This window comes from Equus quagga, chromosome 12 (assembly GCF_021613505.1).
Source record: "Equus quagga isolate Etosha38 chromosome 12, UCLA_HA_Equagga_1.0, whole genome shotgun sequence".
Taxonomy (NCBI): Eukaryota; Metazoa; Chordata; class Mammalia; order Perissodactyla; family Equidae; genus Equus; species Equus quagga.
The window spans coordinates 89,169,467-89,192,927 of record NC_060278.1 but is presented as its reverse complement, the minus strand read 5'-3'; the positions used below and the strand labels follow the sequence as shown (position 1 = coordinate 89,192,927).

The window sequence follows — 23,461 nt, the reverse complement described above, 5'->3', positions numbered from 1 at the left end:
GTCACCCATACTAACATCCTAGTTAGAACTTTCATACAGAGCGTACGCCTCCACTTTGGCTCCTTCAGCTCCACACCAACTGCCCTCAGAGTTAAATTTCAAACCATCCTTCCCCAGGAGAAAGGGAGAACCTGAGCTGGAGTGTGCCCTGGCTGGCAAGGCCCCAGAAAAGGCTGCGTAGTCTGAGCTGGAAGAAGGAGCTTATTTCAGTGCGGTGCGCCGTTTCGTGTTAAAGCGCATCTGTCTCCAGGAGTACTAAACCCGCTAAAGGAAAGGCAGCAAGTGAGTGTGGCTATTTAGATTTTAATGAGTTGGGGATTTTATTAAATTTTAATGACTGAAGTTAACACGAATCAAAGGCAATTCCATCAGAGATTCTTTATCCTTGCTGAGTGATTCTCAAGCTTGGGGTGTGCGCCAGAATCACTTGGAGGACTTATGAAAAGACTTGCTGGCCCCACCCACAGAGTTTCTGATTAAGCAGATCTGAGATGAAGCCCGAGAATTTGCATATCTGACAAATTCCCAGATGATGCTGAGGCTGCTGGCCTGGGTACCACACTTGGAGAAGCGCTGTCCGGGTCTTGCTACTCGAAGTGTGCCCGGGCCAGCAACATGGGTATCTCCTGGGATTTGTTAGCAAGGCAGAGCCTTGAACCCCACCCCAGACTCACGGAACAAGAATCTACTGTTCAACAAGATCTCAAGGGGATTCTATACACATTGAAGTTTGGGACACATCACTTCAAGGCAGTGCTTCCCAGACTTCCAGTCAAAGGAATCTCTTGGAGTATTTAAAATTCATATTCCTAGGCTGCTCTGGTGACTTGGATTCAGAAGATGTGGGAGGATCCCAGGAATCTGATCTTAAGTCCTTCAGGTGATTATGATGATCAGGTAAGCATGGGAAACTCCTGCTCATTTGCGTCGCTTCTGTGTTCCTTGGGCAAGACCAAGCCACAAAGCCAGAGAAAAACCTCTCCCTCCAGGATCATGACTAGGCAGCTGCTTCTCCCCCAGAAACAGGAACTTGGGGAAGGTGACTCCTCGATGGTTTATGATGCCGTCAGAGGAAGCGGGTGGTTGTGAGAACCACAGAGTCTGCAGATGTGAGCCAGGAGCCCCAAGGACCCCATCACAGAGCTCAGAGAGCTCTGGGCCTTCTTCCCTGGCCAGGCTGTGCTTGAGAGGGCTGCCCAGTCAGGGGTCCCTAAGGAACACAGAGCTCCCGTCCCAGTGGGTGTACAAACTGCTGACCACAGGCAAATACGGAGCTACCCAAAGCGACACTGAGAGCCTCTCTCTGAAGATTCTCCCAGGCCTGGAGGGTTCTGGGTGTCCTAGGACTAAGTATGTTGGCAGACTTCCAGAAGGGCCCCCCAAAGCCCTAACCTCTCCCGCCAAAGCATGTGTCTAAGCTGAGCCCCCGCCCCAAGCCTCCGATGGCAGGAAACCAGTAAGTATACTTGCTTTTATTTTCCGATGGCCTTGGGACTGTGAGGAAGGATGGTCCCCGCAGACTAGGAGGGGGCTTTACAGGTGGGACACAAAAGGTCAGGGAGAAGGGGAAGTGGTTCTGCTGAGGATGTAAGCGGGGTGGTTTCTGAGGGTCCCCTAAGGGTCCGAGGCCTCCCCCTCCCCCTTTGACTGCCCCCGGAGAATTACCTCATGCCCTTCAGTTTGTCTTCATGCCCCTTCTGGTCCCTTCTTGGTTACCGACTTGTTATGTGACTTTGGGGCCCTCTCTGGGCCATAGCCTCCCAACGTCAGTGAATGAGAGGAGTCTGGGTTATATTCTCTGAAGACACTTTCAGCTCTAGTGTCTCTAGAGTCTACAGTTCCTCTCGAAAGGGTGATATTTCTCAGTAGAAAGAGAGGGAGAGGTCTTTGGCTCAATCCAAATTCATCGCTCCTCCCTCCGCTGCTGAGAAATTATCTTCAGAAGCACAAAAATACAAAGATGTGGATTGTACACCCAGCCCTGCACCAACCAGCTGCGTGACAGTGAGCACAGCTCACCCTCTCTGGGCCCTGCTCATCGTATCTGAATGGGATTCAAGCCTGCTGACTTCTCAAAGGACCAAGTGAGACGGTCAAAAAGCAGTTGAGGGCAGTGTGCTGATCTCAGCTGCCTTTTCCTAACTTTCCTTCCACCCACTCGCCCGGGTCCCCCAGAAAGTGCCTAGCACATACTAAGTTGCTCAAATACTTGTGTAACTAATGATTAGATTCTCTCTTTTAAAAGTTTTACAAGTCTCTCCTTCTCATGAACCTACCCATCCCATGGTCTTCATTTCGCCCCCAGGGAGCTTCCTGGATTTGAGCAGACCAGGTGAAGGGAGCTGGCAGAGCGTTGTAGGGGCTTCCAGCCTGAGTGTGGCTCTCTGCCTCCCTCAGGCCCATCCCCCAGCTCCACCTGCTGTGGGAAAAAAATTCTGGGTTTAGTGCAGTTGGTGATTGTGGGGACTTTGTTTTGCTGACGAGGGGAAAGGAAACTAACCTTTACTGAGCACCCACCCTGGGCCTGTTGCCTCGACTTCTCTTCACAACCCTGTGACGTTGGTATTATGCCTGATTCAAAGATGAGACTCAGAAAGATTACGTGGTTTGCCTGAGGTCACACAGCTCAAGCCTGGTTGGTGAATTAATCACTTGTGCTGCTCGGGACAGCTCTCTCCCTGGGATCTTCTGGACCTGTGTCTGCACGGTTAAGCACAGAGCCTGAACCTCATAGCCAAGGGGAAAGGAAGGGCTAGGGAGCAGCGGGAATGTTGAAATCCTGATGTGGGGGTGCCATCGCAGTGAGGGAACCAGAGAGGTCCTCGGGAGACAAGCAGCAGCACCATCTCTGACTGCTAAGGCTTCAGGATCCCAAAGTCTGATAGGGAGTTGCTGCCAGGAGCCATTTCCTAAAGATGGGCCCGTTTGGTATTAAAGAGCTCCTGTCCCCATGAATACTGGACTCGCCAGGGGAGGCAGCCGCAAACAGTGCCTGTTAGCCCTGTGCCAATGATGCGAGCCTGCAGCACAGAGGGTAACCGCGCACAGGGAGAGGGCTGTTCCATCCCTAAGGCAGGGTCTTTACTCCTCAGACTCCTGGCCCAGGAGCCATGGAAGTCCCTCCATAATAGTGACAGACACCTGTCCGCACCAAGGCACCGTGAAGGGTTCAAAGGGAAGGATGGAGCCGGCTACGTCACCCTGCCTTTCCGTGAGCCCCTCCAGGGAAGGAGCGTGGCTCCGTCCTCCCATGGTGGAGTGCTTGACATGGAGAGGGACTGGATGAGTACCGGAGGAATGGAACCAGACTGGTTAATCGTGCCTTGTCTTTACTGAAAAGGCTGAAGCCACCTTCCCAAAACACTTTCATAGAGTGTTTGGAGAAATCAGCATTACCCTGGAAACCTGGGGATTTAAATTATTCTCAGGATAAGACACCTCTCCAAAGAGATAATAACCATTTTGCCCATTAGTTAACGTGAGTCTAGGGCCTTCTGTGGACCAGGTGCCTCATGAGATGTTGCGGCAACAGGCAAACAAAAAGAGGCTCTCGTCCTCACTGAGCTTTAGAATAATGGCAGATTAAACAGGTAAACAGTCTAATAAATGAGCAAGTAAGACTTGGGGAGGAACACAACAGGGGGCTGAGAGAGAGAATGGGAAGGCTCCCAGGAGCGGCCTCTGGTGAAGGGCCATTCAGGGCCTGTCAAGGAGAAGCGGGCCCTCCCAGGCTTTTCACATGCCGCTCTCGGCCCCTGTGGTGGGTATTGTTATCTCCATTTTTCAGATGAGGAAACAGAGGCAAAGAGAGGGGAAGTGGCTCGACAGCCAATCCTCCAAAGCCTTGCAAGTCATCACTGTGTCATTCAGTCTCCCAGTCATCTTACTTTGCCCTGTGACACCAATAACAGTGTGCTCACTGTCACCTTAGCTTGTTGTGACATCAGTTCCTGGGCCCCCTCGGATCCCCCTTGCCCACCCATGGGTCCCCATGTTTGGAGTAAACTCCATGCTGTCATTGTTCCCTGCCACCCAGTGGCAGAATGTGACTCCCAGTCAGCAAGTAGTTCTGAGTAGCCATAGGAATGGTCAGCGAGGGCTGGGGGATTCAGGGAAAGCTTCGTGGGGAAGGGTGGGATCCAGAGTGGCATGAGGAGAAAAAGAACATTCCAGCCAATGGGAGGGCGCACCGCACACGCAAAGGCCCAGAAATAGAGAATCAAGGGGCTAGCCCCGTGGCCAAGTGGTTAAGTTTGCACGCTCTGCTTCGGCGGCCCAGGGGTTCGCCAGTTCAAATCCTGGGCACGGACATGGCACCGCTCATCAAGCCATGCTGAGGCGGCGTCCCACGTAGCACAACTAGAAGGACCCACAACTGAAAATGCACAACTACGTACCGGGGTGCTTTGGGGAGAAAGAGGAAAAATAAAATCTTTAAAAAAAAAAACAAACATGGCTGCAGCGAAGAAAAAATGGCAGGCAGAGAAAATAGAGTCCAGTTTGCAGAGCCTTCAGAGTCTGGGGGATGGGGCTGGAGGCTGGGCCTGATGGGGGGGAGATCATCCTCTTGTGTCAGCAGGGAGGTGGCAGGGCCTAGCAGGGGAGGGAGGGCTTCTGGGGAGCAGGCTGGAGCCACGGCCCTGTCCAAATCCCAGCATCTCTTTCAGATTTCTCTCGGTGACGTGCTTCTGAGAGTTCCACTGAGGAGCGATGGGAAGTCAGCCCAGCAGAGGGAAAGCCCTGCCAAGCCCAAGCTTGAGCCCCTCCGTCCAAGGCCAGGGCCCTGTGACCGTGCAACCAGGTAGGCCATGGGGCCCGGGGCAGCCAGGCCTTCCCAGGTACCATGAGGCTGTGCAGCCGGATATCGCCACCTCTGCGCATCAGCCTGACCAGCCACTCCAGCACAGCTTCAAGTGTCACTGAGCACCTGCTGTATACCAGGCCCTTCCCAGTGAACCGTCCAGGCAGGGGCTCTGCTCTTGTGGAGCTCACATTTCGGCAGTTGGGCCATTGAACAAGCAGATCAACTAGAAAATATGAGGGGCCAGCCCGGTGGCGCAGCGGTTAAGTTCACACGTTTCGCTTCTCGGCAGCCCGGAGTTCGCTGGTCCGGATCCCGGGTGCAGACATGGCACCACTTGGCAAAAGCCGTGCTATGGCAGGCGTCCCACGTATAAAGTAGAGGAAGCTGGGCACGGATGTTAGCTCAGGGCCAGTCTTCCTCAGCAAAAAGAGGAGAGTTGATGGTAGTTAGCTCAGGGCTAATCTTCCTCAAAAAAAAAAGGGCCGGCCCGGTGGCGCAGCGGTTAAGTTTGCACGGTCCGCTTCTCAGCAGCCAGGGGTTTGCAGGTTCGGATCCCGGGTGTGGACATGACACCGCTTGGCATGCCATGCTGTGGTAGGCATCCCACATATAAAGTAGAGGAAGATGGGCACAGATGTTAGCACAGAGCCAGGCTTCCTCAGCAAAAAAAAAAAAAAGAGGAGGACTGGCAGTAGTTAGTTCAGGGCTAATCTTCCTCAAAAAAAAAACAAAAAAGAAAATGTGAGAGAGTGGCAGGTGCTACCTCCCTTCTCCTCAGCCAGTTTATCCCCAGACTGAGCTCGCAACTCGATGGCCAGACCTGCTTGTGTAGCTCTCCAAAGCTGCACTGTCCCTTACAGTAGCTACTGGCCATATGTGGCTATTTAAATTTAAGCTAATATTAATTAAAATAAAACTTTCAGCTCCTCAGTCACTCTAGCTACATTTCAAGTGTTCAGGAGCCATGTGAAGCTAGTGGCTACCTTACTGGACAGCATAATTACAGAACATTTCCTTCATCACAGAAACAGCTTCCAGACAGCGATGCTCCAAGGTGTCTCCTCTTACCCTGAGAGGAGTCGTGAAAGACTTGAAGCAAAATTGGGGCTTTGGTAATTGGAAAAAATTAGCACCTACAATGCATATGCTGAGCCTATAACCATGACTCTCTAAGGTTGTCCTGACTAAAAATGCCAGTTTTTAGGACAACTGGACCATCAAAACATCATAGAAATTCTAATATTTTGATGTCAAAACTACAGCTCCCAATTTGTTTCTTGTTCTCCCAAACAGTCCACAAATCCTTTCTCAAAGCACATCCTGAGTTGGGGTTTTGATAATATATTCGTCAGGGTTCTCCAGGGAACCAGAACCAATAGAGGGGTGTGGGGGGGTGTGTGTGTGTAGACAGAGAAAGAGAGAGAGATTTAAGAAACGGGCTCACGCAATTGTAGGCCGGCAAGTCTGAAATCTGCAGGGCAGGCCCGCAGGCTGGAGACCCGGGGAACAGCTGATGGGGCCGTCCTGAGTCTGGAGGCAGAATTCCCTCTTCCTCGAAGGACCCGTCTTTTTCTCTTAAGGTCTTCAACTGCCGGGATGAGGCCCACCCACATTATGGAGAGTAACATTTCTTCAAAGTTTATTGATGTAAATGTTAATCTCATCTAAAAAATATCTTTACAGCAACATCTAGACTGGTGTTTGACCAAACATATGGGTGCTGTGGGCAGCCATGCTGACATGAAATTAACCACCACAGATAAGGAGAGCACTTTAAACCGAGCAGCACGTTTAGGAGGAAGGACGTGGACGCACACTTAAACAGAACTAGGAGACCGCAGAGCCAAATTTCTGGATGTCTGTGTCTGGACACAGCTGTCCCCAATCTGAAAACTCCCCTACAGTGGCTGGGGCTTCCTTCCCATCCCTCAGTATTCTCATCTCCCTAATACCAGCCTCCCCCCAAGTCCCCAGGCCTCGGTGCCCTGGGCCCTGCAGGACTGCTGTTGGGGAGGCAGCTGCCTCTTTTTAGCCACTCAATCCCACCAAGAGCCTGGGGCCCGGCAGGTGCCACAGGAAGAGACCTGGAAACCACACAGACCTCTACCTCGTTTCCTCTAAATCTAGCCACAGGCAGCAGCCTGAGGCTGCTCTGAGTCATGCCCAGGGTGCTGAGGGGGACGATCCCCACCCCCCAGTTCTGCCAGCAGGTGTTCTGGGAGCCCTCCCTCCCTGTGGGACGTGAGGGAGACTGCCTTCATCCCTCTGCCCGTGTCTCCAGGGGAAAAAATGGGCCTCTCTCAGTAGGTCTACCCTTGGTCCCAGTGGGAACATGGATTCGGGGCAACTCCTTCCATAAGCCATGTGTTTGTCCACCAACCTTGCATCCATCCAAAATCTACAGAGGCTCTACCATATGCCAGGCCTGTGCCAGGACCAGGGGACACAGCAGTGGACAGTACAGGCACAGTCCCTGCCCTCAGGGATAGTCAAGTACCAGAGACAGGCACTAAACCAATAATCACAGTCAAGTACCAGAGACAGGCACTAAACCAATAATCAATTACAATCGTGTTAGACTTTGGCCAGTGTGATTTAAGGGATTCTGCCCGGGAGGGTGTGCAGAGCGGCTTGTCGGGGAAGGCTCCCCTTGGGCGGGACATTGCACCCAGGGAGTGAAGGAGGAAGGTGAGTCGGCCAGGTGGAGAGGGCCAATTGGAGGGACAGCACAAGAAGCTCAGTGGCTCCTGGGGTGCAAGGCCGGGGCTTCCAGGAGGGGAAGGGGCTCCTCCAGGCCACCTGGTTCCACCCTGTCGGAGGACGCCCTCCACAAGACTTGCTTGCCTCGTTTGTTTGGGCATCAGGCATTTCCCTGTACTGTGGATGGCCAGGCCCTGTGCTGCCAACGGCTCAGAGAAGGAGAGACCCCTGGGCTGCAGTCTGGGGCCACCACGGAGTTCTCTGCATGTGTCTAGGAGGACATGTAGGAACCAGTCCATTTCCAGAATCAGTCTTGTTCTTCACGTGTCTGCCTAGAGCAGAGGCCCTTAGCCGACACAGTGTCCAGCTCTGGTTCTGTTCCACCCATCCCCTGGGTCCTTGTCTGTCCATCTCTTTCCCCCGCCCCCCCGCCACCTCCTGGGTCCCCAACCCTGTCTAGAGGGCCTCTCAGAGCCCTCTCAGGCCTTGGCCCCTTCAGGAGCATCTAGGAGACAGATAAACCTTTCTTGTTGACCTTGACTGCTTTTCATAGCTTGATGCATCGATATGCTCACAAGTCTCTCTCCTTCCCCTTTCTTACAGAGACACCTACTGAAGTAGGATAAAAAGGGAGGAAGGGAGGAACACGGGGGTGCAGGTGAAGTGGTTCTCACCAGCCCATGGAGGGCAGGTTTTTCAGGACAGGAAGGCCCAGACGGGCATCAGGAGGTCTACTTAGACTGGGCAGGCTGCTCCCTGAGGTGGGTGAGGGGATGAGCATCCTGTGCTGAGGGAGCTGCTGGCCGCTGCTCTCCAGCCTCGAAATTGGGCCTCATGGCCACAGTGTCCTCAGGACCAGTCTTAGTGTGGTGGTGTGGGGGAGTGGGGATGGCGGCGGGTCCTCTGGCACTGTGACTCCCTTTCTGAACTTCAGCCTCCCCGGGACTCTGGGCCCTTGCAGAGTGTGCTGCTGCTGTCTAGCCCAGTGCCCTTGCCCTGGGCCTGTGATCAGCCACAATGGTCGCCCGTCCCAACAGTGCCCTATGGGAGGAGGGGGACCAGGGTGGTGTGGCATAGGAGCTGTGCTTTTGCTCCCAGAGGAGGGCCCTGCCGAACCTCGGTTACCTCGCTGTGCAATGAGGCTGACTAGACATGACTACCTCAGGGGCTCGTGAGGGCCAAGAGGAGGCATGCAGGTGTTCAGTGAGAGATGGCAGGTGTGTGACCAGGACACTGGACTGAGCCATATGCACCTGCTGGGCACCTGCTCTGGGCCAGGCCAGGCACAGTGGGCACCGGGACTACCCCTCTTGTTGGGGCAGCACAGACTTACACCGCCGCTCTGGACAAAGGCCACAGGAGAGCCACTCTGCCCACGTGCACAGCACTCTAGAGTTACAGAGCCCATCCACATCTGTGATTTCACGGGGCCCTCCAGGAACCCTCCTCCCATGCCCACCCCTAAGCCCCAGCCCTCGAAGCTGATCCATCCAGTGCCCATCTCATCAGCACCTTCCAGAAGCTGAGCTCAGGGATCGTGCTGATACCTGCTTGGAGCTGTAGGTTTTAAGCAGAATCCCTTTATCAAAATCTGTGAGGGTCTGTATATAAAAGGGGATTGTAGCCAGGAGTCCCACTCCTCTTGCCACACCAGCCTTTTCCCTGAGGTGACCCCAAGAGATGTCTGGGCCCCCCTAGGGCTATGCAGAGCCCTGCTGTTTTGAAAAAGCTTCAGATTGCGGAGCTGCCCTCTTGGGATCTCAGCAGACATGGGAAAGTTGCCGGTGGGAGCCCAGGCTCCACCAAACCTCCCATCTGAAGGAGGGCTGGCTGAGAGGGTGAGCATCTCTGTCTCTCTATCCAGACAGGAGTAGGGCCACAGCTGTGGCCCTGGGCAGTTTCCCGGTAGGTGAGCAGGCAGAGCTGTCGCTGAGACTGGGGGAGCCACTGACCATCATCTCTGAGTAAGTCCTTCCCGGGCACTGGGTGGGGTTCTCTGCTGCCTCCCCTGGAAACCTGAAAGTGCACAATGGGATAAGGGGGCCCTCCCTCCAGGAGGAAAGAGCATGGCCTTTGATGCGAGCTCCCACGGGGCCCTAATGGTGGGATTGCTTGACACACCTGCAGGGAGAAGCAGTGGGTGGGCAGGGCCTTGCAGGGGCCCCTGAATCATGCCATCTGCCATCAGGAGGTGGCGCCTGGACTGGCTGGTACAAGGAAACCTGGGAAACTCAGGTGGGACAGGTAGCCACAGGATCCAGCCTAGAGGGTCCTTGTGAATCCTGAATGAGCAGTTCCCAGAACTTTGGCCCTTCTGAGAGAGGTCCCCTCTCCTTTCTCTCTCCAGGAATGGAGACTGGTGGACGGTGCTGTCAGAGGTCTCAGGCAGAGAGTACAGCATCCCCAGCATCCATGTGGCCAAGATCTCCCATGGGTGAGTTCACACCCCAGGCCCTGCCTTAGGGGAGCTTCCTCTTTCCACAAATGTAGTGCTTTATGGCCAGTGCTGTGCTGAGCAAGGCTGGGGATGGAGGAAGAATCAGGCCCAGGCCCAGGCCCTGCGCTCAAGAGGAGCAGACGGTTAACCCTCTCAGAGCCCGGAGGGGTGGGCTCAGGAAGGCCTCAGTCAGCGGTGGTGGTCTGGGCTCGGAGGGTGCCCCGGAATCTGGTGGTGGAGAACGCTGACAGGGACTTTCAGGAGAGGGGAGCAGCGTGTCCTGAGGCAAGAAAATGGAGGGGCAGCGCCCACAGCGAGGGGAACCTCCTTGGGCTTGCCCTTCCAAGAGGTGCCTCTGCCGGAGGACCGGACGCTGGATGCAGGGTCTCTCACCAAGAGTGAGCTGCGAAAGAAACGGACTCTGGAGCAACTTCTGTGTCAGGAGAGAGAAAGGAAGTGACCTGCCTTTTGGTGGGATCTACCTGAGTCACAGGGTGTCAGGAGGGCATCACTGTGTGTGCTGTGACAGCCTCTCCTCAGTTCTGAGAGAAAGCACGGCTCCGGCCCTCGATGGCCTTCCTTTTCTGAGGCTCATGGCGTGTCTGGCTCTGCTGAAAGTAGCACAGGGACCCAGAGATGTGGGGGCACCCCGTAGAACAGGCTCACATGGAGTGTGTCTGCAGCCCTGTGTTTCCTGCTGGCCAGAGGTTTTCCATCCACAGGGTGGCACTGAGTTTAAGCCAAGGAAACACTGACTACCTCCAAGGGTCCCCTTCCCTTGCCGCTCCTTCATTTCCATCCTCAGTTTGCGTAAGTCCTATGAATGACTTGTTGTACTTACTCCAAAACTAGGCTAAGTTTATTGCTGGCACCAAGAGAGTCGCAGTTTCTCTGATTTATTTACTTGGAGTCAGCTCAACCTTGACTCTGACTTTGTGGAATTTCACAAAATGACAGAGGCAGCAATTTCCATCGAATTGGCTTCTGTAGGCTTTGCCTTGGGCCCCAGGGCATGACTCTGGGCACACCAGAGGCTGATGGACTAATAATAAAAAAAATTCCAGGGGCCGGCCTGGTGGCACACAGTTAAGTGCGCACATTCCACTTTGGTGGCCCGGGGTTCGCCTGTTCGGATCCCAGGTGTGGACATGGCACCACTTGGCAAGCCATGCTGTGGTAGGCGTCCCACATATAAAGTAGAGGAAGATGGGCATGGATGTTAGCTCAGGGCCAGTCTTCCTCAGCACAAAGAGGAGGATTGGCGGCAGATGTTAGCTCAGAGCTAATCTTCCAAAAAAAAATTTCCTGCAAAACTGCCGGAACTTTCCATTGTGGTTAAGTCCTTCATGGACACACACAGGTGAGGGATTAAGTGAAAAGAGGAAGGAAAATGTGGGATCAGAGTAACCAACGATCCCAGCATGGAAAGAGGCCCCAAGGAGTAGGTTGTGTACCATCTGTGCTTTGGAAGGCCTGGATGGTAAGCTACCGGCTGCATGGTTTTTTCCAAAATTTTAGAATGTGTTGAACATTCTAGTTCCAATCTTTCTACCCACAAATAAGCGTCAGTGGGAGTTAGATTTCAGTGATAATAAATGCTCACCTGCATACCTTTTGGCTACAAAGTTAAACTTATGTTCAAACAAAATATTTACTAAAAGCTAAAAAAAAAGAAAACGGGCTGTTCTTAGAAAGGTGAAGGCTTAGAAAGGTGAGTGGATAGCATAGGGGTGCTGGGGCAACTGGGAAGTGATAGGAGAGTCTGGGATCACCCAACCTGCCCCTGGCCACTTGGGAATGAAGTCACCAGGCACAGAAGGCCGGAGGTCACCTCATGAGGTTGTCGTCTGAGGCCCCTGGAGCCAGGACCAGGACAAATCTGGGAGGCCCTCGGAGGCCCCGAGGCCAGCTCTTCATGGTACAGCTCTGAGGCCCAGAGAGGAGCAGGGGTTCCAGTAGAGTCTCGGCCCACCCACCCCCAGGCTGACCTCTGTCCCTCTCTCTGCTTCTTCCCCAGGTGGCTGTATGAGGGCCTGAGCCGGGAGAAAGCTGAGGAACTGCTGCTGCTGCCTGGAAACCCTGGAGGGGCCTTCCTCATCCGGGAGAGCCAGACCAGGAGAGGTGGGTAAGCTCAGCCCCGTCCTGGGCTCGTCCCTTGAATCCTAAGAGCCAAGTATGATGTGACTTGGGAGTGGAGGTAGGAGGCCAACTGCAAAGGGTTGGAATGCCTGGCCTGGAGTCGGGCAGCCTGTCTGACTGAGCGCCATGCTGCTGCCATGAGAGTCCATCAGCAACGAAGCAACCTGCATTTCTAGAAGTGGGTGTGAATGGCCCATAGTAGGGATCCAGGCTCAGCCAACACTTTGGCAACTGGTACTTGCAGTAGAGTACAGTCACAGGATTTCCCTGCCCTGACCAGTACTAATTCTCCTTCCCCAAGACTCAGTATAATCCTCATCTCTTGGCAAGAAGTTGACAGGTTGACAAGGTCTCTGTGCTTTGGGTCACCAGTGAGTCAGAGCCAGAAAATCTGTTAGAAGTCACCTCATGATCTCCCTCTCTCCACTGTACAGATGGGGAAACAGAGGCCTGGAGAGGGGTAGGGAGGTGTCACATTGCAGGTTCATATGGGACTTCTCCTACCCCGGGTGCAAACAAAACAGGAAGTTGATAAAGGCTATCGCTGATGCCCCTGCCTCCCTCTGAGCTGCCGCCCTGAGTCCCTCACTGCAGGGGCAGAGAGGGACGTAGACCGAGTGGCAGCGCCTATGTTTATGTTAGGCCCTTTAAGTGCCTTCAAAGAGCCCTGTGGGGATTGCACTTCCATTGTCCCCATTTTACAGATGAGGAAACTGAGGCTTAGAGCAGAGAAACGATTTGCTGGGGAAATACAGCTAGTAAGTGCGGAGCTGGGATTCAAACCCAGCTGAGGTTCGTCTCACTTCAGAACCCAATGGGAGGAGATACTCAGGAGTGAGGTCCGGCCTCCTGTGCTTGCCCTAACTGGAACCGACTGTGATGGGTGGTCAGGGTCCTTTACACTCTACTCAGTCTCCCTCTGGACCCCCTCCAACGCATCTTTGCCTCTCCTCCCCTTCCTTTCGGAGCTCCCTGGCTTGATGTCTCCCCCAGCCCCTCCAGCTGTTTTCCAGGCAGCATCAGCATCCACCCTCACACATACCCATAGGCTGGCTGGGGTGGGGGGCTGGCCCGAGCACCGTAGCTGCGAACAGGAAACCGCAGCGGTGATGCTGATAGGGGCAGGGGTGCTGCAGACCGGGCCTCAGGAGCCTGAGAAGCCACAGGAAGTGCTCCGTGCTCAGCTGCCCCACCCCCACCCACTCTGGCCTGGTTTCAGCTGCAAGAGCATAGTGACCAGCACTTACTGCCACTCTGCCCCTTTCCCAAGAAGGTACATGTACAAGAGGAACCGACTGAGAAATAAAAGAGAAAACAGATAAGGACCCACATAGACTGGGATCAAGGTTAGATTTGACTCTGAGGTTCCCCATAGCTTCCCATCAGAATCCAGCTCTCATTATCAAAAAAGGAAGAGACTTGCCACTTCTGCAGGAAAGGCAATGACTTCCCTGGTACTAATTTCTAATCTCTCGTCTGGGCCTTCCTTTAGGACAGTGTCAAGCTGCCGGTCATGACCCATTTGTGAGCTGAGAAATCAGTTTAGTTTGGTAGTTATAGACCCGTGGGTCTCAAACCTGGGTGGGCATCAGAATCAGCTGGAGGGCTTGTTAAAACAGAGCTGGCCCCACACCCCGCTGGCATTGCTGATTTGGCAGGTCTGGGGCAGGGCCTGAGGCTGTGCCTCTCCAGCACATTCGCAGGTGCTGCTGCTGCTAGCCTGGGGGCCACACTTGACAAAGCGCTGATCCAGCCCTTGGCTGCATGTTGGAGTCATCTAGGGGAGCTTTACAGATTACTGATGCCTGCACCCCACCCCCGGAGTTTCTGATTTAATTGGTCAGGGGTGTGGCCTGGACCCGGGAAGCTGTCAAAGCCCCCCAGGGGATTCTGATGTGCAGCTAAGGTCCAGGAGTCTCTGGACCAGTGAGTGAGTGAAATACAGCAGGAGACATCAGGGTACATCACTGGGGGTTGGGGAAACATGGCTTCATCAGACTTTTGTTTTAGATAATTTTGTTTGTCCTGGGTCACAGTGTAAAATTTCATACTGTGGTTTGTGGTCAAAAAAGCTTTGACACCGCAGCTCCAGGGGCCCGAGGGACGTCATAGAACGGTGGTTCTGAGACCCGAGTACAGAGGAACTGTCAGGGGAACTTCTGACGGTGCAGACTGTGGGCCCCACTGCAGACCTACTGAATCAGGCTGCTGGGAGTAGAGGTCAGAAATCTTCCTTCACAAGTTCTCCAGATGGTTGTTATGTTCTTTAAGTTTGAAAACACAGTTCCAATCTAGGGAAGCCAGAATTCAGTCATAAGAGACGATGTTTTTTCCATTTATATGACGAATTTGTCATATATAACGGTAATTAACTGTTGACCGAGGGAGTGCTATCAGGATCAGCTTTTCTTTGGCCCAAGGTCCAGACACCTCTGAGAAGGAAATTCTGCAGAGATTTTGAGCCTGTGTATGGACTAAGGAAGAAGGTCTGGGGCCTATGAGCTCCCAAGAACCTCTGCTCAGAGCTAGAGTGGGGACGGGAAGGCTCCCCCATCTTCCCCAGAGTCCCTCTGGCATACCTGGTTGTGTTCTAGGCCTTGGGGCAGCCATGGCAGGGCTCAAGTCAGGTCACATACCTTGGTCTGTGAAGGGGCACTGAAGATTTTGTGGAGGTTGCAGGACTGCTCCAGAGGTCAGTGGCAGGGCCAGGCCCCAACAACATCGCCTCTTCTTCACCTTCCTGCTGTCCTGTTGTGTGTCTGTTCTGCGTTGGGCACTGTAAGGGACACTGATGAGCAAGACATGCTTCCTGCCACTGAGCGGCTCGCCCATGTCCGTTCTGTCAGTGGGGAGACACTTCCTGAGCATCTCCTCCAAGTCAGGCCTGCTAAGTCTTGCTTCCTGTCCTCAGGCTTCAGACAGTGGAGGCTCCAAGGCACAGCATCCCCGAGGCTCGCAGCTTCTCCGAGAGCTCCGCAGAGGAAGTTCAGGAGGGTCCTGCTAGGTCCACCCCCCCTACACAGCTCCTAATCTGATCCTTCACACCACTGTGGACCCCACCCTTCCTCTTGACATCATCCTCAGAACACCTGGGAAAACATGGGGCCTGACTCCAGACGTCCCTGCAGGCCAGGATGTGACATTGGCTAAACCTGGTAGAGCTTCCCGGAACCCAGGACCTTGTACCCTCTTTGCCTTTTTCCCAGTGGGTCTCCCTCCAGTCCCTGCACCCAGCCCTGGCTCCCACCATTCCTTGCCACGTCCTGCCTTCCGGCCCACTGCCCACCAGAACACTCAGTGCATGAACACACCTTGTTCTTTCCACTGTGGCATCCTTTCACACAATCCTCCCTCAGCCGGGAAGGCCCTGTCCTCCGTTCCTCCACTGCACAAACTCACACTCATCCTTCACGACCCTTTTCAATATCGTTTCCCCAGGCTGTTTGTCACTCTTTGCTCTCAAGTCCCATAGCATCTTGAAAAGACCTCTTCTGTAGCTGCAATAAACTTATTTCTTAAAATCAGGGTATGTGGTCTAAGAGCATGGGAACTAAATACTTGAAATGAAGACCATAAAGGAAAATTCCGGCTGTGCGATGTGCCAGAGGGACAGCACTTCTGTCCCCAGGGTATGAAGATCAGATTACCTGTGCCTGGGCCTGGTACAGTGGCAGCACGTACGAAGTGCTCAGATGTTTACCGAATGAATGAGTGAGGGAATGAGTGCCTGTGTGTACACTGAGGGGCGGGAAGAGGATGAAGTGCCGAGGTGGGGTAGACTGCCACCCAACACCATCTGTGTCCACAGACAGCGGTAGGAGTGCAAAGGGTGACAGGGACTCCTCAGAACTGCCTGTAATCACAGCTCTGTCCAGCGTTTATCACAGAGATTCATTCATTCATTCAACAAATAGCTATTGCGTGGCGACTCTGTGCCAGCCACTGTTTTAAGTGCCAGAGACTCAACAGTGTAAAAAGTAAAATCCCTGCCCACAATCTAGTTGGCAAGGTGGACAGTGAACAAATGACTAATAAAGTGTCCGGTGGTGGTAAGTGCTGCAAAGAAGCAGTACATGAGCCTAAGAGGAACAGAGTCATGGGATGCGTGTGCGTGTGCAAAGGCCTCCCAGTAGATGTGTCCTCAGCAGGAGGCAGGTGTGCCCGGAGCAGACCCAAGGTCCTTGGGGGCCATGCGGGGCCTTTCCAGGGTGAGGATTTATTTTAGGTGTGACAGGGAGGGTTCTGAGTGGGAGCGTGGCCTGGCCTGATCCTGTGACTGCTGTGAAGAGAGGACTTGGCAGGGTACAGTAAGGCGGAAGTGGGAAGCCACGTGGGAAGCCACATGGGAAGTTGTTGCAGGCTCCGTCAGGGTGAGAAGTGGTCGGATTCGGGTATGTTCTGAACGTAGCCAGTAGAGCTTTCTGTTGGGTGGGATGTGAGGTGTGAGAGAAGGGAAGAGTCAGGGATGACTCCGGAGTTAGGAGCTTAGTAATGGATGAATAGCACTGCTGTTTTCTGAGATGGGAAGATGGTGGGAGGATAAGTTGGAACCATCCCTTGGGAGGCTCGTGGTTGGCTGTGTGTATGGCGGAAGGGGTGAGAGGTCGGCTTGAGGGACAGACGGTGGCAGAGTAGGATGCTTGGTGCCACAAAAGCACTCATGCCTGGGCAAACCTAGGGCGGGGGTTCTCCCAGACAGGGAAGGTGTTCCAGGGACTTGTTGTTTGAGCAGAACTGAGTTTAAAAGGAAGGCTGGGGGTTATCAGATGGAAGAGTGTTCCATATAAAAGGAACAGCATGAGCAAAGGGCCAGAGGCCTGATAAAGGTTATTGGGTGCTTGTTACACTCCACACACTGCTAAATGCTTTACCTGCTTCACCATCTGAATCCTCGTGGTGATCTGTAGAGATTGGGACACTTACTTTCCCCCTTTGCAGGTGAAGAAGCAGATCTGAGAGGTCAAATAATGTGCCTTAGAGACACAGCTAGTGAGCAGGGGGCAGCAGGGGTGTTACAGTACAGGACTCTATGTGGGATTTGAGCTCAGAGAGTCTGAGTTTAAAGGGAGATGTCCTGGAACTGGGAGGGAGCGGTAGGTGTTTGGGACTGGCTGGAGCATGCAGTGAGAAGGAAAAGGAGGATACCAGGCACATAAGCCAGTCACAGGCCTTGGTAGGTGACCTGTCCCCACCGTGGGGTTGATAGAGCTTGCTTATTATCCCTGCGCCTACGAGCCCGATCCTCAGTGTAGCTACCCTTCCTGGTTCTGGTAACTGTGGTGACAGTGGCCAGGGTAGGGTGGCTGGAGAACCATGCAGAGGATGTGGGGACTTGGTCAGCTGGTTTGGTTGGGTTCTGGGGCCTATTTTCAGATATTTAGCCCTTTCCCAACCACAGAGCCTTTTCAGGGTCACAGCACAGCTCCAGAAGAGACTCTTCTTAAAGGTGCAGAGGTCAAGGGGCCTCCAGAGTCAGGTAGAGAACAAGGAAAAAGCAGCAGGGACCCTGCTCCACATTTATTAAATTCACTTATTAGTTGTAGTAGCTTTTCTGTAGCTTCCTTAGGATTTGTATGTATGTGATCACATTGTCTATAAACACAGTTTAAGTACTTACATTCCAATCCATATAGCTTTTGTCTGTTTTTCTTGACTTACTGCCCTGGCTGGGACCTCTAGTACAATGAGTGAATTGGTGAGAACATTCTTGCTTTGTTCCCAATTTTAGAAATTAAAATTCAGGGGCCGGCCCTGTGGCCAAGCCGTTAAGTTCGCGTGCTCTGCTTCGGTGGCCCAGGGTTTCGCTGGTTCGGATCCTGGGCGTGGACATGGCGCTGCTCATCAGGCCGTGCTGAGGCGGCGTCCCACATGCCACAACTAGAAGGACCCACAACTAAAAATACACAACTATGTGCCGGGGGGCTTTGGGAGAAAAAGGAAAAATAAAATCTTTAAAAAAATAATGAAGTTCATAATATGCCTTTCTTGTCCTTTTAATGTGGTAGGAGCTATAGTGATGTTTCCTCTTCGCTCCCGATATTTGTAGTTTGTGCGTTCTTTTCTTTCTTCATCATTCTAGTTTGGAGTTTATCAATTTTATCAGTCTTTTCAAAGAATCAGCATTTAGTTTAATTGATTTTACTCTGTTTTCTATTTCATTTATTTTTGCTTTATTTCCTTCCTTCTACCTAAATTTAGTCCTTTTCTACTTCAAGGTAGAAGATTATTTTATCTTTTCTTCGACTGTAAGCATTTGAAGCTACAACATGTACCTTTAAGTACTGATTTAGCTGAGCTCACAAATATTTGTGTTTTTATTATTTAGTTAAATATATTTTCTAATTTTGCTTGTGATTTCTTCTTCAGTCGCTGGGTTATTGCCAGGTATTGGGGGATTTTCCAGATTTTTTTTTGTTATTAATTTCTCATTTAATTCTGTGTGGTCAGAGAACATACCTTTAATAATCTCAATCCTTTTAAGTTAGTTTTTATGGACCAGTCTGTGCTCTGTCTTGAATATTCTATGTGCACTTGACAGAAAACGTGTCTTGTTGCTGAGCACGGTGTTCCTTGTTAATTAAGTCAAACTGATTGATTGTATTGTTTGAATCTTCTATATCCATATCGATTTTCTCTCAAATACCGAGGGAGGAGTGTTGAAATCTCCAATTATAATTATAGATGTCCATCTCTTCTGTTAATTCTGTCAGTTTTGCTTTACGTATTTTGAAGCTCTGTAATTGGGTGCATACAAATTCAGGATGTTGATGTCTTCTTGATATGTCCCTCTTATCTCTGGTAATACCCTTGCTCTTAAATTCCACTTTGTCTGATATTAATATGACCACTCCAGCTTTCCCATGATTGATGTTTGCATGATACATCTGTTTCTTTTTAGGTTTAGCCTGTGTTTTAATAGTCTGAGTGTGTTTATCAAATAGCTGGGTCTTGCTTCTTTAAATCCAGTTTGAAAAACTGCTTTTGAATTGGAGTGTTTAGACCACTTCTTCAAAGTAAATGCTTCCTAAAACTGAGCAGTGCCTGTGGTTTGGGAAATTCACTCTACTATGTGCTTTATATGGATTATCTCATCTAATTCTCATAACTACTGTATGAGATAGGTACAATTTCCCTACCACAGACGAGAAAAGTATGGCACAGAGAACCTGGAAGAGGCAGTGACCCTGTCACCAAACTTTGGGAAATTCACTCCTGCCTTTTGTTGGCATTCTACAGGGTGAGTTTGGTGGGGGTCACTGCCTCTTCTTCCAGGTTCTGTGCCATAGTTCTCTCATCTGTGGTAGGGAAATGGTAGCTACCTCATGGAGCGGTTGTGAGAATTAGATGAGATAATCCATACAAAGCACGTAGTGGGCACTCAATAAATGGAAGCTACAGATAGCTTTAGATCACTAGATGATAGGAATAATACATTATTAGTATTATTTCACTAAGTGCCCTCTTCCCACTTGGCTTTGATGAAGTGTTGACTTAAGAAATGAATCCCACTTTACAGTTATAAAGTGCTTTCATATGCATCCTCATCTGCTGAGCACTACTGGAGGCCTGTGGATTATAATGATTTTAGTCTTTTTTTCTCTCTTCATTTTTCGATCATGTGTTTTCCTCTTCTAGCCAATTCTTTTTTTAAAAAAATTAAAATTTTTGTTGAACCCATCAAACTGTATACTTTAAACATGTGCATTTTATTATATGTAAATTATACCTCCATAGAGCTGATTTTAAAAACTGAAAAAGCAAAACTGGAAAAATTCTGTCACATACATCAGTGTATATAATACATATGTAAGGGTTAAGGACTAATAATAAAACCAACATCCATGTGCCCACCTACCAGCTGAAGAAATTGTACAATGACAATCCCTTTGAAGCCCCTTGCATGCCTCCCTGTTAATCATTGTTATTTTCTTCATAGCTTCGCCATACAGGTGTCCCTATGCAAGATAGTCTTCACTGCCAGTGACTTTTATTTAAATAGAATCATACTGACTGTGTGCTTCTGTGACTTACTGCTTCTGCTCATTATCTTTAAGGTTTATCTATGCTTAGATGTGTAGTGGTTATTAACTTTTGCTGCTATATGGTGTTACATTCTATAATCCACCATCTTAGCGAGTGTAAATGGGCTGCTTGCAATTTTGGGCTTTTCCAAACAATGCAGCTGTGAATATTCTTGTTGATGCATTTCTAAGGTAACGTGCTGGGATGGAACTCTGCTGGGTTGTGAGGTATGTGCATGTTCAACTCGACTAGTTAATGCCGACTGTTTCCAAAGTGGCTTGTACTAATTTATCTTTCCGCCAGCGGGGTAAGAAAGTTCCTTTCTCCACGTCCTTGCTGACATCTACTGACACATTTTCACATTCTAATACTTCTGCCTACTTGAGTCTTTATAACAACAGCCAACACTTAATGTTCACTTAAACTGTGCCAGGCCCTGCACTGAGGGCTCTGTGTGTCTGATCTCATTTCATCCTCACAAGAGCCCTATTATGAATATATTGTCATTTATGACAAAGCGAGCAAGTCTTTGTCCTTCCTCTGTCCACTTCCCTTCTGTTTGGGCCCTGTGGGCATTCTCTGAGGTCACCTCATCTCTTCCTTTTCCCAATCTGGGTGGGGCTGGGTCCCAGCGGGGCCTCAAGTCTCACCTTGGACCCTTTCCTCAGGCTGTTACACCCTGTCAGTCCGCCTCAGCCGCCCTTCATCCTGGGACCGGATCAGACACTACAGGATCCACCGTCTTGACAACGGCTGGCTGTACATCTCACCACGTCTTACCTTCCCCTCACTCCAGGCCCTGGTGGACCATTACTCTGGTATGGCCTTTCCCTGCCTCCGTGAGAGTAGACTGGGATGTGGGGTCTAGGGGGCAGACAGTATGCCTTTAGGCACTTTCCCTGCTGAAGAATATCCAGACAGAAAAGGGGCCTCCCCTATCTTCATGCCTGTCCCGGTGCCAAGAAACACAGGCTGGGGGCCCTGTCTTCATCCTATGCTCTGACAGAGCCACAGACCTCCCGTGTGAGTGCACGCCAGTACCTTGCCCACCACTGTGGTTCTGAGTCAGAGTCCCCAGTGGCAGGCACAGTTCTCTCCATAGGAGCTAGGCCCACAGCTGTTGCTGTTGTGGACTTCACTTGATTGTTAGCATTTTCTAATGCCTGTCCAGGCACTAGAGGAGGTAGTCACTAGGGCACAGTGTCAAAGGGGCAGAAGAGGAAAGGCTACCCCTGGGAAAACTGATGAGGGGTTTTCTGGAGAGGTGTTCCATGCAATGGATACTGATGGTACACATGGAGATTAAGCGTCCCTTAGCTTTCTTCTTCCTACAGCACTTTCTTAGCCAGAACCCGGGGCTTGAAGCAGTCCATCAACTTACCCCAAATCACACAGTAAATTAAGTCTCCCAAAACCTAGCCCAGAATGACATTTGACTGCATCTCAGCTTCTAGGAGACCAACAGCTTGGGGATCGTGCCCTGTCACACTTTTTTGACCATGCCCCCACCTGCCAAGTGTGGGAAGCTGTCAGGGTGAGGATGGGGGTTGTGGGGGAGGAAAGCAGGGCTGGAGTCAGCCATGTCAAGGGTCTAGGTCTCTTCCTCAGAGCTGGCGGATGACATCTGCTGCCTCCTCAAGGAGCCCTGTGCCCTGCGGAGGGCTGGCCCACTCCCTGGCAAGGCCATACCCCTACCTGTGACTGTACAGACAACGCCACTCAACTGGAAAGAACTGGACAGGTGAGTGAGGGGACCCCTGGAACACGCAGGTGGAAGAAAAAAGAGTTATAGAACGACTTGCCCCTGGGAACCCACAACCCAGAATGAGCTTGTCACCTTCAGAGACACGATGGGGGAAGTGAGCACTGACTGACTGAGCTTGCAGAGGCCAGCCCAGGCTCAGCGGGTCTGTAGGGAGGACTGGCAGGGAGGAAAAAGTGGGCATGGACATAGAGCATGCCTGTATGCCAAGATGGCCAGGAGGGAAGGAAGGTCAGAGAAGATGGGGTAGCAAAGAGAGCACCAGTGAGTGGAGAAGTCAAGCTGGGGTTTGATCTGATAGGGAACACGAAGCCACCGTCTTTCAGCAGGAGTGACTTGAAGAAAGGTTTTGAGAAAAGTGAACTGTGTGGTGAGTGAGGAAGGAAGAGGCTCCTTGACCCAGCTCTTTTCCCCTCTCCACAGCTCCCTCCTGTTCTCTGAAGCATCTGCCACAGGGGAGGCATCTGTCCTCAGCGAGGGGCTCCGGGAGGCCCTCAGCTCCTACATCAGCCTGACCGATGACATCTCCTTGGATGATGCCAAGGCCCAAAGCAGAGGCCGAAAGGGGACCCAAGGCTGTAGCACCTAGAACCCTAACTAGCTCATCCTGAGCACCCCAGAGGCAAGTCTGTACACTGAAGGGAGGGCTGGGACACAGAGGCACATCCAGGGTCCCACCTGCATCCTCTGCTCCTTCCTCTCTCAGCCCTAAGTCACTTAACTTCCTCCCAGTGCCATGACCCTGCCTGCAAACTCCAGTTCAAATCTACACTAGTTGAGAGCAGGGCCAGGACACCAAAGAGACTGAAGCTCCCTCTGGGGTCTGAGGCAGTCAGTTCCCAAGTTTCGGATTTCCAGAACCATCTTCCTCCCCTACCTGTTGAGTCCCAGTCTACACCCCCACTGCTAACCAGCTCCACCCACAGGCAGAAACAACCACTAGCATCAAGGAGAAAAAAAAATCATTTACAGAAAATGTACAAATCTCATTCAGAATACTACCCTACCTCAGAATGTGGGGCTGGCCTGGAAAGGACAGGAAAGCAGAGGGGATGGACGGCTTACCACAGCGGCAGAACCTGGGTTCTCCAGTCGCCACCTGACTCCCAAAGAGAAGAACCTCTGATAGTCCAGGTCCTCAAATGTCCCTGTCAAGCCCCTTCTCTGGACAGTCCTTGCTCTCAGATCTCTATTTCATTTTGTGGCTTACCATCTGAACCTGGCCAAGTTTTTCTGCCTACAATGGCCTTGCCATCTTGTGGCCAAATGCAAAATGACACCTCCTGACCCCAGCACATTGCAGCGAGGTCAGTCACAGCTCTTGGTGCGGGACAGGGGCATCAGGGCATGAGAAGGTGGTAAGCCCTCTCTCACAAAGCAAGGCCACAGCCTAAACCAACTCCAGCCCTTGATTTCCCTGCGGCCCATAAAGGGGAAGCGGCCTGGCTGGAGCTGCCAAGGGAGCAAGGAGGGGAAGAAGAGGGATGGGAAGGCACCGCCTCTACGGGGTCCTGAGGCTCGAGGTGAGGTGGGAGAGGCTTTAGCAGGTATCATCAGCAGGTTGTCAATTAAAGATTTGATTTATTCAAGTATCTGA

At 51.7% G+C, this 23,461-nt stretch overlaps 1 protein-coding gene across 1 annotated transcript; it reads left to right on the top strand.

The window, feature by feature from the left end:
• Positions 1-1,124: 1,124 nt before the first annotated feature.
• On the top strand, positions 1,125-23,451 carry SLA2 (Src like adaptor 2). The gene is made up of 8 exons (XM_046679212.1): positions 1,125-1,456; positions 4,668-4,801; positions 9,369-9,468; positions 9,852-9,938; positions 11,959-12,062; positions 20,771-20,920; positions 21,711-21,843; positions 22,288-23,451. The coding sequence occupies exons 2-8, from the start codon at positions 4,711-4,713 to the stop codon at positions 22,451-22,453; spliced, it is 831 nt and encodes a 276-aa protein (XP_046535168.1). The 5' UTR covers positions 1,125-1,456; positions 4,668-4,710; the 3' UTR covers positions 22,454-23,451.
• The last annotated feature ends 10 nt before the right edge of the window (positions 23,452-23,461 follow it).